At 38.9% G+C, this 16,984-nt stretch overlaps 1 protein-coding gene across 1 annotated transcript in view; it reads left to right on the top strand.

The window, feature by feature from the left end:
* The window catches only part of LOC124615674 (nuclear receptor 2C2-associated protein), a 49,192-nt gene that overhangs the window by 4,499 nt on the left and 27,709 nt on the right, over positions 1–16,984 (top strand). The window contains exon 2 of the mRNA XM_047143701.1: positions 16,378–16,468. Within this exon, the coding sequence (XP_046999657.1) occupies positions 16,378–16,468 (91 nt within the window). The remainder of the gene's footprint in view (positions 1–16,377; positions 16,469–16,984) is intronic.

Below are 16,984 nucleotides of genomic sequence, written 5' to 3'. Positions count from 1 at the left end.
TTCAGGAACCACACGTTTGTCTGGCCTCTCAACAGATACCCCTCCGTTGTGGTTGCACCTACGGTACGGCTATCTGTATCGCTGAGGCACGCAAGCCTCCCCACCAACGGCAAGGTCCATGGTTAATGGGGGGGGGGGGCCAGAATTACGTCTCTGAACCAATAAGGTTCAGAGACGTAATTCTGACTGGGGAGCAATCACATATGGGGTTCTTGAAGACTCAATCTTAGGTCTGTCATTGCACCTCATATATGTAAACAATCTTCCATATTATATATAACAAGCAGAATTAGTTCTTTTTGCAGATGACAGTAGTCTTGCAATCAATTCATGTATATGTACAGAAACAGAAGAAATGGTAATCAATGTTGTTAAAAATATCGTTGACAGATTTTCTATTGGTCTCGCCCTTAATTTTAAAAAGGCGCAATGTATTAAGTCCTGTACACCTAGGCGAATGATACATGTAACACATGGTGAAGAAATATTAAGTAGGGTGGAAATTTCAGAATTCCTGGTGATGAGAATTTAAATTGGAGAAACCACTTTTGGCTCATTCCATGTCGTATCAACACAGAAAAAGAGAATTTTCTACTCATTGGCTCAGATTATACTGTTGGTATAGACGTAGAAAAATATGGAATTTTTCTGAGATATGTCATCTCATCTCTGTATTACAGAGCTGAAAAATTGTTATAAAATTACTGTAGAAGCTTTCCTAATTGAGCTACAGACTTGGGATGAATAGTGTTGCAGCATTTCTGACACCCTTTCAATGGTGTGGAATAATATTTAGGTTAATATTAGAAATTTCTTTTCAAAACAAAATTTTAATTAAATTTTTTTAGTAAGTATATATTTTAAAATTTCCAAATTTCTTCCATGAGCAGCTAGTATTGTTCTGAATCACAGGTGAAAATATAAATTTGGGATGATAATTTCTTCATTAGTAAAAAAGTGAAGACTGAACCTCTACCTCAAATAATTCGAGTATGTACAGTTGTTAATTACTACATCAATATGAATATTGACATTTTCATGAAAATAAACGTGAATACTGTTGTTATTAAGATCGAAATAAATAGACCACAGTAAAACAAACTGCTAAGTAACAGGATCTATTAATCATTTTAAGTTTGAAAATGCTTAATTTGTTTGGCACATATCATTTTCAGGTAAAGTATAAGTTCTTCCAGTAGGAGTCACAGAATTTACTTTCACCAGATCATCCATTACTGATACCCACAGAATATCAGCATTTCTTGGGTATGAGAAGAATGTAGGTGGCCCAGTTGGATGAAGAAAAGTTATTTTCACATCATCATGTTGTTCAATTTTTCTGTACAACACACCTGCATGACCAGTTTGCTTGATAGACAACAGTGACATAGCCTGATATGTCTGCTAATTTTAGTTTATCAGGAGATCTGGTACTTCCTTTTTGCAAAGTTGTGCATCCAAAGAAAAGTTTATCACCAATATTTTTATCTAGTTTTTGGAATGAATGCATGGTATTGATGTGTTCCTTTGATAGTCAATGCAGGCTCAAAGTGATTTTTCAAGAAACATTCTGATTCAATATACTCTTCTTGAGTGTAATATGCAAAGTCTACATTGATAATGTTTACTGCTACCCATTCAAAAAGTTGCAGTGGGGTTTGTATTTGGTTTTCATCATCTTTGGAAACTGGGTGCGCAAGCTGCCAGTCTATAGATCCTCTAACACTGTCATAAGCCCCTTTGCCATGTGCTGTGGTAAAAAAGTGCCTCTCTACTACTTTCACTTTAAAATCTTTCTCATGGAAACAGAGGTTTAAGAAGTTCCTTTTGTTTCTGTATTGGGCAGCAGACCCATCTGAAAAACAGAATAAGTTTTTGGAAGATTTTGAAATTTGGCTGTCAGAAAAGTTACGAGTCTTGTATTTATTTATTTATTTATTTATTTATTTTAAAGTATGTACAGCAACTGTGTTGTGCTCTCATGAATCAGAAACAATTAGCTAAGATGTTTAACTTTGTTTTCCTCTTTGAAATATTTAACAAAGGGATGGATTCTTGCCTGTTGGTTTGTCCAGTTGTAATTCTGAGCTGCTTCTTCTGAGCCTATGCTGTAATCCACACCTGAGGCAAGATTCAATGAAATTGTACTTTTCCAGTTGAATTGTCAGCAAAGGATTCTTCCACAATTTAACGAGTCAGTTCCACGTCGACAGTAATTACATTTCCCCATGTTGCAATCAATAGACGATGGATTACAAAGTACTTTGCAAGGCTTTGTGTGTAATTTTGATTTTTATCTTTTGTAGCAGTCTTCAATTTAGTATTTTCTATCATTGGTTTCACATTTTGATGATTTGTACACACACAAACAGTGTGTGCCACTTTGACCAGTTAACATACATTGTTTAGGTCAGAGTTCAGCAAATTTAGAGAAACTACATTAGGGAAGCATCCTATTCCACCCATCTGCTTTGACCCATGACATCATCAATATGGCAGAAACGCCTACTTCTAGTGTTAACAAAATGGAAACGATAACATCACTACACCTACATGCCAACAAATGCAAACAGAAATAAAAATGACACAAGAACGTCTCACTTCAACACTAAAATGAAGATAGTGAAATAACTACAGGCAATAGGGGGTATAGGGCGGGGACAAGCTTAACTCAACTTACAACATAATGCTACAACTTCAGGACCACCCGGAATCGTATACTTCACTCGACCTGTATAGCTCAGACCAAGTACGTGATACCAAAAGACCAACATCAGCAATTCTGAAAAGCCAAGTCGGACATTATTCTTGACCTAATATAGATCAAACGCAACCCTCGATACCAAAATACCAACACCTGCAACTTCGAAAAATGCAATTGGACATTTCCCTTGACTTATACTGCTCAAATTCACCTCTTTATATATACCGGCAAACCACAAATATAAAATCCACAACCAAGAACTTCACAGTCCTACATAAGTCACAGAATTCCTCTCAAACTGAAACCTCAAAAAAAAAAAAAATTGTCTAGTTAAATTAAAACACGACTGAAATACCATAAATATAAAACAGACAAAACATTAGAACTACTACAGGATAAAACTAAAACAAAAATTACTTTCCAGCAAAAACCTCTGACAAAAATAGCCAAGGTTGTCCACTACCACTCACACACAAGGGTGGCGGAGAGAAAAAGAAAAAAACATGACAACAAACACCAAACTAACCACACCTAATGAAAACGCCACACACATAAACAAGGTGCAAAAAAATAACAACAACTGACAGAAAACACAGCAAACACTTCCAAATCCACATTACAGCATTGACTATCCAGACTCAAATAAACCCACATTTACCACAGTGATAACCAAGACTCAAATAAACCCAATACCACACAATGAACTCAACACGTCAACATCCAATACCAGAGGGTGCCATTAAATACAAGAAGACAACATCTACAAACATGAACAAACTCAAAAACACTGTTCGATATTGAAATCAAACAAAATACCACCATATGTCACGGGTCAAAGCAGACGGGTGGAATCAGACATTTCCAATGACATGACAAACCTCTTTTTATGGTGGAAAACTTGTCTTTAAAATTTTTGTATGCTGCTTTAATGTCACACAATATGACCCTTTTCAAAATCTTCGATTTACTTCTGTATGATTCAGTACCTGTTGCACAGTCTTTAAGACCTGGCATTGCCCTACTAGCTACATCATCTTTGTAAAATGACTATACAATCCCCACTGTCTCTATTGGCACATTACATTCATGCACTGTCTTTCTAAAGCTGCGGTTATCTGGGGAACGTGTTGGAAGCATTAGCCTTTTCATCCTATTTGAAATCTTGCTTTTCAGATTTTTTGCAACTTCACATTTCTCATCATTGTGATCGTTTTCTTATGACAAGCTTTCAGCAAAGCAGAAAACGTTTACATTTCATAGATGAGGAAATTTTTCTTACTTCCAGTGTGCAATACTTCTTGTATTTCATTTTTCTGTTAGAAATGGGTGACTCCCCCAAGTGACTGAACAACCTCTGAAGTAGTTATAAATTCTGTATCACTGTGCAATAATGTTTCTGAGTGAGAGTGATAAGTGTACATTTTTGTCACTTAAGGACTGTGCATTTTTTAACATCGTAATTTTCTTCCTATATATATCAAAGATTTTTGAACCACTGACTGTTTGTAAATACAATACATGCATCCATGGTGTGAAATTTTTGATCTTCCTGCTGTTTCTAACAGAGTGATTTGTTTTCTGTAGTGAATTGCAACACTGTATTCCCATTGGGTCTGCTGCCATCTTTAGGGACTATGTGTCAGATTACATCTTGAAAAGGGGGGGGGGGGGGCACACAAACACACTTAATGTTAAAATAGAAAATCACTTGTTAAAAATTAGCCAGTAGCTTCTACATTTTAATGATTGACTTTAAGTCACTTTATAGCTTCTGATAACACCTTGTTTTACTGAAGCACTGTATATTTGACCTAAGCAATAAGTAATCTTGATCTTCAATACAAGTTCACAAGCAACTAACTTATTACACACAGGCAACTTAGAATATATCCATTCTGGAAGGGCTGCTCTCACTCTGACAGTGAGACATGGGTACACAGTCGAATTATAGAAAATAGAGCTTCAGTCTTCTTTTTTTGATACTAACGATGGAATAAATTTGGAATTTTTAAAATATGTACTTTTGAAAAAGGTTAAATTAAAATTTTGCTTTGGAAAGCATTTTCTTACATTAAATATTATTGTGTGTGACACAAAATGGTGTGGAAATGCTGTGAAATGATATTTATCCCAGGTCCATAGTTCAATTAGGAAATCTTCGACAGCAATTCTAAAAACTGCCATTACTTGTTTATGGTCCCAGTTATTATAACTTCATAGCTATAATTCAGGAACTAGTTGACATCTTTAAGAAAAATTTCATATTTTCCTAAGTGTATACCAACAGTACACCTGTGCCAAATTTCAAGGAAGTCTGAGATGGTGAGGTTAGACCCTGTGTTGATTTGGCATGGAAAAAACCCATTATGGAACTTCTAAAACAACTTAGTTCAGCCACATTTGCACTTAGAATCATTGCAGGACAGATAGTTAGGTAAACTGACATATTTTCATTCAGTAATGTCATAAGGAATAATGTTCTGGTGTAACTCACCTTTAAGAAAGAAAGTCTTTGTTGTGCAAAAACATACTGTTAGAAAAATATGTGGTGGTCACCCACAATCATGTTGTGGACATCTGTTTAAGGAGTTGGGTATTCTGACTGGTGCTTCGCAGTATATTTATTCCCTCATGAAGTTTGTTGTACATTATCCACTGCTGTTCAAAAGGTAACAATTATATACATAATTATAATACCAGAATCAAAAATGGCATACATTACTCCACATTAAGGGTGTACACTTCCCCATGAACCATGGACCTTGCCGTTGGTGGGGAGGCTTGCGTGCCTCAGCGATACAGATGGCCGTACCGTAGGTGTAACCACAGTGGAGGGGTATCTGTTGAGAGGCCAGACAAACGTGTGGTTGCTGAAGAGGGGCAGCAGCCTTTTCAGTAGTTGCAGGGGCAACAGTCTGGATGATTGACTGACCTGGCCTTGCAACATTAACCAAAACGGCCTTACTGTGCTGGTACTGCGAACAGCTGAAAGCAAGGGGAAACTACAGCCGTAATTAGTTTGGGAAAAATTAATCTTACACACCAGCCATAAAATTATTTCATTTATGTAACGTCTCAGATTGTTCTACTGAATGTTATTTTCACTTTTAAAACAGAAAAATAATAAATTTCTGTGGGTTCTTGTCCTCAGAGTTCAAATATTGTAATAATGATCGAAAGAATTAGTGTCTGATTATTTCTGCAGTTTAAAATTGCAGCTCCATACACTCACATAATGGCGGCAAACAAAGCACAGTCCGACCTGCTGAGGACACAAAACTTAAAACATTCATAGTTGGTTATTTAGTTACAAATAAATGGCCGAACACTAGAATTCCAATCAGTAAATTTTACATTATACTTTTCCTTTGTTCACTTATTACTACCTTTCACAATATTTAAAACAACAGACCTCAGCTTATCTTTGATCTCATCTGCTTCATACATCATAGAGAAGAAGAACAGAAGAAGCAAAAATTCCACAGACAATACAATGCCAGTACACTCTTTTAGTGGTATAATCTTTTGTTATATGGTTATTCTTTGTAGGAAACTGGTTACAAAATAATAAAACATATTGTTGCTATTTCACAGTATAATAATAAGTCGCAATATAATAATTAGTCTTTTCTCAGTTAAAAGTCATTTCTGGGAAAATATTCGTTAATTCATAAGTTTCAAGCACTGTCCCATACACTGGCAACACAAAATATTGGCAGTGACATTAAAATCCTTGTGGCTACCCTTTTTGTAGCCAGAGGTGACCGGCGTTTTTTTTTTTTTTGCCCCCTCCTCTGATACGTACGGGTCATCTGGGTAGAAAGGCTCGCACACATCGTATTAGGTGTAGGTGCTCCATGGTAGACAGAGGAACAGTGACAGTGCAAATGAATTAGTGACACACAAACATACACATTATTGTCCTCCAGTATGGAACTTAAGTTGTACAGCACCTCATTAGATGTGGTTGCGGACAGATGCAACTAAGAAGTGGCCTGTCAAGGTGTGCATTACCGAATACAGTGTCAACAACACTATGTCCTTCCTGGGCACCACGTTGTCAATCACTGTAGTCCCTATGTGAAGGCTATAGGTGACTCCACTTGTAGACAGTCACGCAGGCTGATCTCCACTATGAACTGTAGCTATGGACTGCAACCCCGGAACTCTGTACTAGAACTGTCACACACCAATGTTAAAAGTGAACTGTGTGTTGCTGCCTATGGCTGCCACTTATCACAACATGGAAGTCCATTTCATTGATGTTGGCATGGAGATTGCTGATTGAGCGGCGAACGTCAAAGCCCTGCCCGGAGGACTGATGACCTTGCAGTTTGATCCCCTTCTTTTAAACCAACCAACCAACCTGCATGGGATGCCAGTTGGAAACTGTCTCAGCATGTCAGCTCCTGTTGCATCCATTAGTGAGGATACAACACTTCCAACTACTGGGCATGGTTTTTTGTTCAAGCAGTCTACAGCAGATTATTGTTAAAGAGGGGCTAACTCAGTCTTTAATTTGGTTCACTTTGTTAAATTTTAGCAGTTTCAGCTTTTCTCAACTCTACTAACTTCATTTGTAAAGAAACATTTGAAACCTGAGTTCATTGTTTCTGCTTTTGCTTTGCTATTCTCAATTCCAGTTCCTGTCTCATGCATGAGGGTCTGGAAACTAACTTTTGTGCTACTAATAGCCCTTATATATGAGCAGAACTTCCTTAGGTTCTGTGAGGTATCCTTCAACAAAATCAGCTTCAACTGTTACTGAAGGATTCAGCATTGCCCCTTTTGCAGCCAGATGTGTTCCATTTCATTCACCATCTCCTTATCTCTAGTGATATTTTGTATTTTACACCTATTATGTAGTAGTAATTGCTTCTTTACAGTGCTTGTATACCATACACACTACCTCTCATCATTAACTTTTGTACAAGGTACATATGTATCAATTGCATGGTCTACTATTATTCTAAACCTGAGTCATAATTCTTCTAATTTCTTCTCTCCAGAACTGTTTCTAATTCCATATTGCGATATGCAACTACTGCATCCTTATCTAGTTTAATGAAAATATATGTGGAATTTCCGTGAGGAAATAGTTGTAGTGCAATGCAGAGAGCAGATTGATGCTGTTATAATACACTTTATTAACCACAGTAAGATACAACTCAAATTTGTACAGACTAGACAGTTGTTCACAATGAACTAAAAATGTTAAGGATACTTGCGGTGCAGCAGCACAACCTTGTGCCCAAAAAGTCTTCTTTACTCGCACTTGCGTTATCAATTGTGAGGTCACTACAGAAGCCACTGCCCTCTTCCCCCCCCCCCCCCCCCCCCACCCCCCCCACCCCCCACCCCCTTTCCATGAGTGTGGGGCACTGTGGGGAGGCATCATCAGAGGGCACAGCTACCAACATTGTTTTTGCAAATGTGCATGTCACCAACCCTACCACAGCTGGCTACTTCGCAGGGCAAGGCTGAGCCGTTTCTTGGTCATAGGTAAGAGAAAGGACTTGAAGTTGTGATCCTCGACCTGTCTCAGTGCAGGTGATCTTGGCGGAGGTTGGCTGGAGATCAGAGGGGGCAGCTATGCCGGGAATGTTTGTCTTTACAGACCTCAACGAGCTGTGTTCAGAATGTCTGATGTTTCGTTGTGCTTCAACGTGGCGTAGGTAGTGGTGTCACTCCCCGCATCCACTGTGCCAACCATATCCTGGAAATTCATGCAAGTTTAAATCAGGTACCTCAAACAGTAGTGGGCTTGCCATGTAGCAAAATATTGTAGGTATTGGTTCCTCATTTTAGCGTACTGCGAGGACCCAAATATGGTGGCGGCAGCATAGGTCTGATAGTATCGTCTCGCAGCGTGACATATTCATAATCTGCTAAATTTTTGGTGAGCTATGTGCCTGTGCTGGAGGTATTCTAAGCTGTGCGCTGTGCTGTTTCACACAGTTGATAAGAGCAGTTAGTTACTTAGTAGCTGGTGCTTGCGCTATTGTTGAGTGGTTGTAGATGGTTGTTGTGTGTGGAGCACAAGGAAGGTGCTTGTGGAGTTATGTTCTATGAAGCCAGCTGTGCATATAAAGGTGAACTACCAGTGACACCTTTTACTGATTCTCCGCTGTTGGTTTGGTGGAGGGTACCTCATGTCAAACCCGGGGAGAGATCACAGTGATGGAGGAAATCTCTGACCGAGATTGGTTCCCAAACATCTGCACTCAAGAACTGGCATGAAAATTTTTTGTAGAGTCCGAGGCCTATGGTTTGTGTTATAGTCCCATAACATTTGATAGGCAAGATGTAGTTGGGTGGCCAGTATAGGAATCTCTGTTGCTGGATTCTCCCTTGGGATGCTGCATGCTTGCTAGCTGGTGTCGGCCAGAAAGTGTTGATTTGGGAAGTGATGTAGCGTGTAGAATTCACCAGTATCACTTAGAACATATTTAAACTGTACGTGACAAGCAACTGCAGCAATCTCCTCAGCCAAAAACAATACTATGAATGCGAAACATTATACACGTATTATTTGAAGTCTCCTGAGTGAGCATGCCAAGTTTCTGTCACTTATGACAGATAGTGAGACAGTGTAGCTGCAGGGAAGTTTCAAAATGGCACGTTTAGGTAATGTACATTACAAGCAATGTGCCATCATTGAATTTCTCTCTGCGGAGAAAGAAATTGTCGGCAATTTGTGCAATGTCTATGGAGCATTGCTGTCGACAGAAGTACAGTTAGTCACTGGGTATGGAGGGTGAGGTCATCAGAAGGTGGTTCGACAGAGCTCAACGATTTGTACCAGTCAGGAAGACCATCCACGACTGTCACACCAGACAGTCCTGACCTTGCCCCCTCAAACTTCCACTTGTTTGGGCCATTAAAAGATGCCATTCATGGAAGACAATTTGAGAGCAATGAGAAGCGGATTTCAGGCAGTGAAGTACTGGCTCCACCACCAGGACAAGGATTGGTACTGACAGTGCATACACCACCTTGTTTCGCACTGGAGGAAGGCCATAGGGTCATAGAATGGGATGGGGATTATGTGGAAAAATAGTGTGTGTAGATAAAACACCATTCTTTTGTGTGTGTAATTCTCATTATGTTCAATAAAGAATTGCTGAAGAAAAAGTGTGGTGCATTACTTTCTGGACAACTGGACAACCCTCGTTGTCTGTCAGCCGGAAGTAATTTGGACTCCACTGGGTCACTATATTATTATTATTATTATTATTATTTTATTTTCTTATTTTTTATTTTATTTATTCATTTTTTATTTTTTGCGAGATCATTGCCAATTGTATCTTTGGTGGTTGTTTGATGGCCCAAGCATCCATAGTGCATGGAGTGGCATGTGATTTGAGTTGATTAGTGTATGAAGGCATTGCCAGAGCGGAGATGGTGTTCTGTTGCCTAATCAGCAGCCAAACTTGAAGTCTCCTACCAAGGGTGTGCACCCAGGAGGAACAGGCCTCAACAATGACATGAGCTGGGAGCAAAGAAACACAGATAAGTAGGTACAGTGTGGACAGCCATGTAGCCACACTGCCAAGCTGCAGCCTTCAATCAAGGTGGTCTTGCTTTTAACCCACGAAGGGCATTGAGGTCCAACAGCATTGAAATGGAAGGATGAATATTAACTTTTCAATTAACCATTTCAAAAGAAAAATAAATCAAGTAATTAAAGAGAATAATTACAATAACAAGAGTTATTATGAATGATTTTTCCTCTGGCAGAAGTTCAGTTGTTTCCACTCAGAATAGATGTTGGTATGGTACGTCTGTCCATCAGTAAGTACACACACAAGGATAGGTCACAGGCTACACTGAAACAACTGACTGTTAATACAACAACCATGTTCTCTCCTACAAGGCTACAGTTACAAAATAACATCAAAATATGTGTTAAATTCACAGATAATAAAGGTACTCATACAACTGCCCATCATGTGTAGTCAATAGCCGTACCAGAGGAGAGAATGTCTTGTCAGATCTGATAACACAGTTTAAATCACTCTGTTGGCACACAGTCTGTAAATATTAACTAAAAAATGGTTTATATCCACACCAGGACAGAGTACCTGTTTCAGTGAGAAGCATACATGGATTTATTTCATACTTCAAACTTGAGGAAACATAATATAGTCACTGCCAGAAGCTCAGGCTGCAGCACCTCCAGACACCACACTACTGCAGGCCCGCAATTACTCAATGTGTATGGCCAGCACATAAACCTCGTTGACAGCTTGCGGAACAGTTTTTCCTGATTCAGCAAGTGACTGCCTTTCCTCTCACGGCTCCAACCAGTGACTTCCGCACGCTACCTGCTGCCTTATAAACACTTTTGCCACCAGAGGGGAAGAGCACAAACCTGTAGGAAGTAGAGCCAACCTGTAGGTGCTAATACCAAACTGGGCAATAGTGATGCACATGGCCCATCATTTAGAGTGGTAGAGGCCATGTGCCTTGTTGAGGAGTGGGTATGTTCACAACGCTGCATTCAAGGGAATTTGGACCTGCGTCTCTGTGAGGTCAGTTACTAAATAAATTGGCATGGCTTAGTTTCGCAAAGAATTTATTTGAGATTGGCAAGTGGTAAGTTCCCACTTTATTTTTGCTTAATGTTACTTCAAAATCCCAACAGAGTCTTAAAGTGCTGTTGACTTTATGTACTGTTACCACTGAAGTGGCCCACTGACCAGGAGGAATTGATATTAACACTTCTTCATTAGTTAGTTGATCCATTTCTCCTTTAAGAGCATTCTTTAGAGCCAGAGACACCAGATGAGCTCAGAAAAAGTGCAGGATAAGTGTCACCTTAAGAGTGACATGAACCTTGAAATCAGCTGCCCTCCCTAATCCAGATGAGAAAAGTGAATATATCTCTCGTAGAAACTCTTTAGAGCAGTGCAAGACCATTTGGACTATGTGGCATGTATACTGTTTCAAGAATCATGAATTCAAAAGCATGGAAAAGTCTATTCCAAAAACATTATCAATTTTGGGATTAGTTACCACAAGAAAATTTACTGGATGGGTGACTAGGTTGTGAGTTAGTAAAACTAACAACTTTCATAGCAAGGCACATGTTGATCTCCATAGTCCCAAAGAATTGACTTGGCTCTCTGCAGTGAAACAAGCTCAAGTATGCAGATTGGAAGGCAATGACATAGAAGCAAATGGTGTCCAGGAGTAACTTCACTGAATGTTTAACTATAAATGCATGTAGGTACATTTGCTAGGCTGTGTGCTGAGAAGTCTGCACTTGTGTAGTTTTATCACTCTTGGTTCATGTTCATAGACTGGGGTGTGATTGTATTGGAACTGCTACAACATACCTCTAGCAGGAGCCCGTTTCTGCTGAATGTGTAGCGTATTGTGCGTTGATGGGGGAACATGCTGCATGTGTGATGAAGGACTGAATGTTTAAAGACAAACAACCGTGCTGCTGCTGACATTGCCCATCACTGCTGGTGTAGGTCACAGAGCAGGTGAGGACCCCATCAGAACTGGTTTGATGTCCTTACAACCACTTCTGTAGAGCTATCTGCCATGACATCTTTTTCTATCAAAAAGTAACTCTGGGCTGCATGGACAGTTTCACAGGTTTGAAATATTCACATTACTTCCTTCAGAGACAGATCCAATTTCCTCAATGCATGGTTCCTCACTTCAGAGTGGAGGACAAGATGCACAATAACGTTCATGATTAAAGTTTCTGCATAGTTCTGCCTTCACAGAAAATTAAAATTGCAATTTTTACTTAATCCCAGTAGGTCAATGACCTGGTCAGCACAAGATTGATTGGGACCCTTTTTGCGCAGTCAAAATTCTAACTGGGCAGCAGTAATGTGTTTCTTCCTCAAAAAATGTGCTTCCATAAAGAAAATATTCTAGACAACTCAAGTCCTGCTGGAATCATTAATGGCTCTAGATTCTGTATTAGGTAAGCTCTAGTTTTTGGAAATGATGCATTGCAGAAATTTGGCAAGCCATAAAATATAACTGCAGTCATTGGCAGTAAGTCTTGGTCTCTTCACTTTGTTCATTAAATGCTGGGATAACCATAAACACAGGTGTCACAAAAGATGTACTTGTTACACTCGCTACTGCTTGCACTGCCTTTAATTTTGCTGCTGTTAGCTCATGATAACTCTGTGCAGTTTGTGGTAGTAATTCTAGTTCCTCGACAGTTGAAGAAACAACACTCAAGCCTAATTACAAAAGTTTAAAGTCTGACTTGTATGCATCGCAGGTCCCGAGTTGTCACACTTCCAAAGCATTGCAATCTATTTTAAGTAAGCATTTCAATTCAAGTCCAGTTCACACAGTAATAATAACCAGAGGGCACAATGTAGACACCATAAACCAAACCAATATGCCAACTGGCACACACTTTACTAATTGCATTACAGTTGACTCAGACTGGCCCTGGGCTGTCTTATATGCAGAAGTCTGGCGTGGTCTTGCCATATGTGCTCGTGATGATAAGCACCATCTGTGTGGTGGTGTCGAGGCACTTGGCAGTAATGTTGCACCAGGTAGTCAGTTTGCATAGTGATGTTGGGTAGTGTCACAACAGATTGAAGCAGAAAACTTGAAGCTTGCAATTGACACAAATTGTGAAATGCATCTTTAATGCTGAAACAACATTTTTTGCAGATAGTTCATTGAAAAGAGAGAATATGTGAATCCAGACTACAAAATAACTCTCAAGCAGCATGTTAACTGCACACTAAAAGTTAATGAGATCTGTTCATCTCCTAGTTCAAAGTTTATGGATCCTTTTTCATCATGAAAACACAGTGCTATAGGACACTTGTATAGGAAGAGACAGACAATGTGGACTTGACCTACAATTAGGATGTACTCTGGTCTTATTATATATATTATATGTAATGGTAAGAAAGAGATTTAGGAACCAGGTTTTAAATTGTAAGACATTTCCAGGAGCAAATGTGGACTCTGACCACAATCTATTGGTTATGAACTATAGATTAAAACTGAAGAAACTGCAAAAAGGTGGGATTTAAGGAGGTGGGACCTGGATAAACTGACTAAACCAGAGGTTGTACAGAGTTTCAGGGAGAGCATAAGGGAACAATTGACAGGAATGGTGGAAAGAAGTACAGTAGAAGAAGAATGGGTAGCTCTGAGGGATGAAGTAGTGAAGGCAGCAGAGGATCAAGTAGGTAAAAAGTCGAGGGCTAGTAGAAATCCTTGGGTAACAGAAGAAATATTGAATTTAATTGATGAAAGAAGAAAATATAAAAATGCAGTAAATGAAGCAGGCAAAAAGGAATACAAGCATCTCAAAACTGAGATCGACAGGAAGTGCAAAATGGCTAAACAGGGATGACTAGAGGACAAATGTAAGGCTGTAGAGGCTTATCTTACGAGGGGTAAGATAGATACTGCCTACAGGAAAATTAAAGAAACCTTTGGAGAAAAGAGAACCACTTGTATGAATATCAAGAGCTCAGATGGAAACCCAGTTCTAAGCAAAGAAGGGAAAGCAGAAAGGTGAAAGGAGTGTATAGATGGTCTGTACAAGGGAGATGTACTTGAGGACAATATTATGGCAATGGAGGAGGATGTAGATGAAGATGAAATGGGAGATACGATACTGCATGAAGAGTTTGACAGAGCACTGAAAGACCTGAGTCGAAACAAGGCCACGGGAATTCCATTAGAACTACTGACTGCCTTAGGAGAGCCAGTCTTGACAAAACTCTACCATCTGTATGAGACAGGTAAAATACCCTCAGACTTAAAGAAGAATATAATAATTCCAATCCCAAAGAAAGCAGGTGTTGACATATGTGAAAATTACCGAACTATCAGTTTAATAAGTCACAGCTGCAAAATACTGATGTGAATTCTTTACAGACAAATGGAAAAACTGGTAGAAGCTGACCTCGGGGGAAGATGAGGTTGGATTCCGTAGAAATATTGTAACACGTGAGGCGATACTGACTCTGGGCAAACCTACATTTCTAGCATTTGTAGACTTGGAGAAAGCTTTTGACAGTGTTGACCGGAATGCTCTCTTTGAAATTCTAAAGGTGGCAGGGGTAAAGTACAGGGAGTGAAAGGCTATTTACAATTTGTACAGAAACCAGATGGCAGTTATAAGAGTCGAGGGGCATGAAAGGGAAGCAGTTGTTGGGAAGGGAGTGAGACAGGTTTATAGCCTCTTCCCAATGTTATTCAATCTGTATATTGAGCAAGCAGTAAAGGAAACAAAAGAAAAATTCAGATTAGGTATTAAAATCCATGGAGAAGAAATAAAAACTTTGAGGTGTGCCGATGACATTGTAATTCTGTCAGAGACAGAAAGGACTTGGAAGAGCAGTTGAACGGAATGGACAGTGTCTTGAAAGGAGGATATAAGATGAACATCAACAAAAGAAAATCGAGGATAATGGAATATGGTCGAATTAAGTCGGATGATGCTGAGGGAATTAGATTAGGAAATGAGACACTTAAAGTAGTAAAGGAGTTTTGCTATTTGGGGAGCAAAATAACTGATGATGGTCGAAGTAGAGAGGATATAAAATGTAGATTGGCAATGGCAAGGAAAGCATTTCTGAAGAAGAGAAATTTGTTAACATCGAGTATAGATTTAAGTGTCAGGAAGTCGTTTCTGAAAGTATTTGTATGGAGTGTAGCCATGTATGGAAGTGAAACATGGACGATAAATAGTTTGGACAAGAAGAGAATAGAAGCTTTCGAAATGTGATGCTACAGAAGAATGCTGAAAATTAGATGGGTAGATCACTTAACTAATTGAATAGAATTGGGGAGAAAAGGAGTTTGTGGCGCAACTTGACAAGAAGAAGTGACCAGTTGTTAGGAGTGATAGAACATGTTCTGAGGCATCAAGGGATCACAAATTTAGCATTGGAGGACAGCGTGGATGGTAAAAATCGTAGAGGGAGACCAAGAGATGAATACACTAGGCAGATTCAGAAGGATGTAGGTTGCAGTAGGTACTGGGAGATGAAGAAGCTTTCACAGGATGGAGTAGCATGAAGAGCTGCATCAAACCAGTCTCAGGACTGAAGACCACAACAACAACAACTTATCTTAACATTTGTGATTTTTTTAAATAGACCTGTAGACCTACTACAAACAGCATTGACATTCTAATTTACCCTACTTCTAGACTGTTAGTGTCATTAGGCATTGTTCCATTTTAATGCATATGTTTGCATGAAATTTCTAAATAATACCCACAAACAAGCTAGTATGAATACACTATGCAGTCTGTTGAAAGAAACTTATTACAGATGCTGAATCAGTAAAATTATTAAGAAGGAACACAATGAGCAATTGTAATCAGACATTGTTGTGTTTGTTTGTTTGATATTAAAGCTCCACAAATTACATCAATATGCAGAGCTATAGTACATAAATAAAACTAGTTAAGTCATTTGTAACTAACCTATATACTACCCACTCCTAATAACTTGTTAACACTGTCCAGATTGAGTTAAAAGTCAACTAATCTGTGAGTTTTAATGTTGTTCCCTCCACTCCATCCTCATTATTTATGTGTGTCTTCTATTTGGAATTCATGATGTTTATCACAATTGTAAAGTTTCCTTGTTCTTTCTGTGGCCATTTATGAAGTACTAAGAATTACAATGCAAATATACTGATTTCAGGGTCAGTTCTGTACTAAATCGAGATGTTAAACTGTATGGGAAGAAACACATTTTTGATGGTAATGATGAAACATGTTGGAACTCCGACCAGGTAATAAATTTCATTTTAATATTTGGTTAATTGTGACCACAAAGAAGTTCTTTAATGCCAAGAGTAGTTTCCTTTAGATTAGCAAATATGACTGATTGATTGATAATACAAACAGATCTTAAGTGATGGAATCACTATTGGGGTTCCAGTATATCTAACCAGACAAAAGGTTCTTGTCTTTTGTCTTAATAGGCTGTTGCTGTGACAGCAACTTTGGAATTACCTGTTGAATATTCTGGTTGTATCAGACATCAGTGTCCAAATATTCATTCCATTGCAGTTTGCATAGGTTGACATGATATATGGGTACCATCTCATATTCTTTGCACTTTTTTGAGGTGATCTCCTAAAAGATTTGCTCTTAGTTTCAAGTCCGGAATCTTCTCCTCTTGGAAGCATATGCATCCCGCCCCCCACCCCCACCCCACTCCCACCTTTCTTGGGAGGTCTGCATTTGGACATACCATGGCATATCATTCATATACATGCAGACACATTGTGTCCCTGAATAGATAA

Source organism: Schistocerca americana, chromosome 5 (assembly GCF_021461395.2).
Source record: "Schistocerca americana isolate TAMUIC-IGC-003095 chromosome 5, iqSchAmer2.1, whole genome shotgun sequence".
Classification (NCBI taxonomy): Eukaryota; Metazoa; Arthropoda; class Insecta; order Orthoptera; family Acrididae; genus Schistocerca; species Schistocerca americana.
This window is presented reverse-complemented; position numbering and strand designations above follow the sequence as displayed.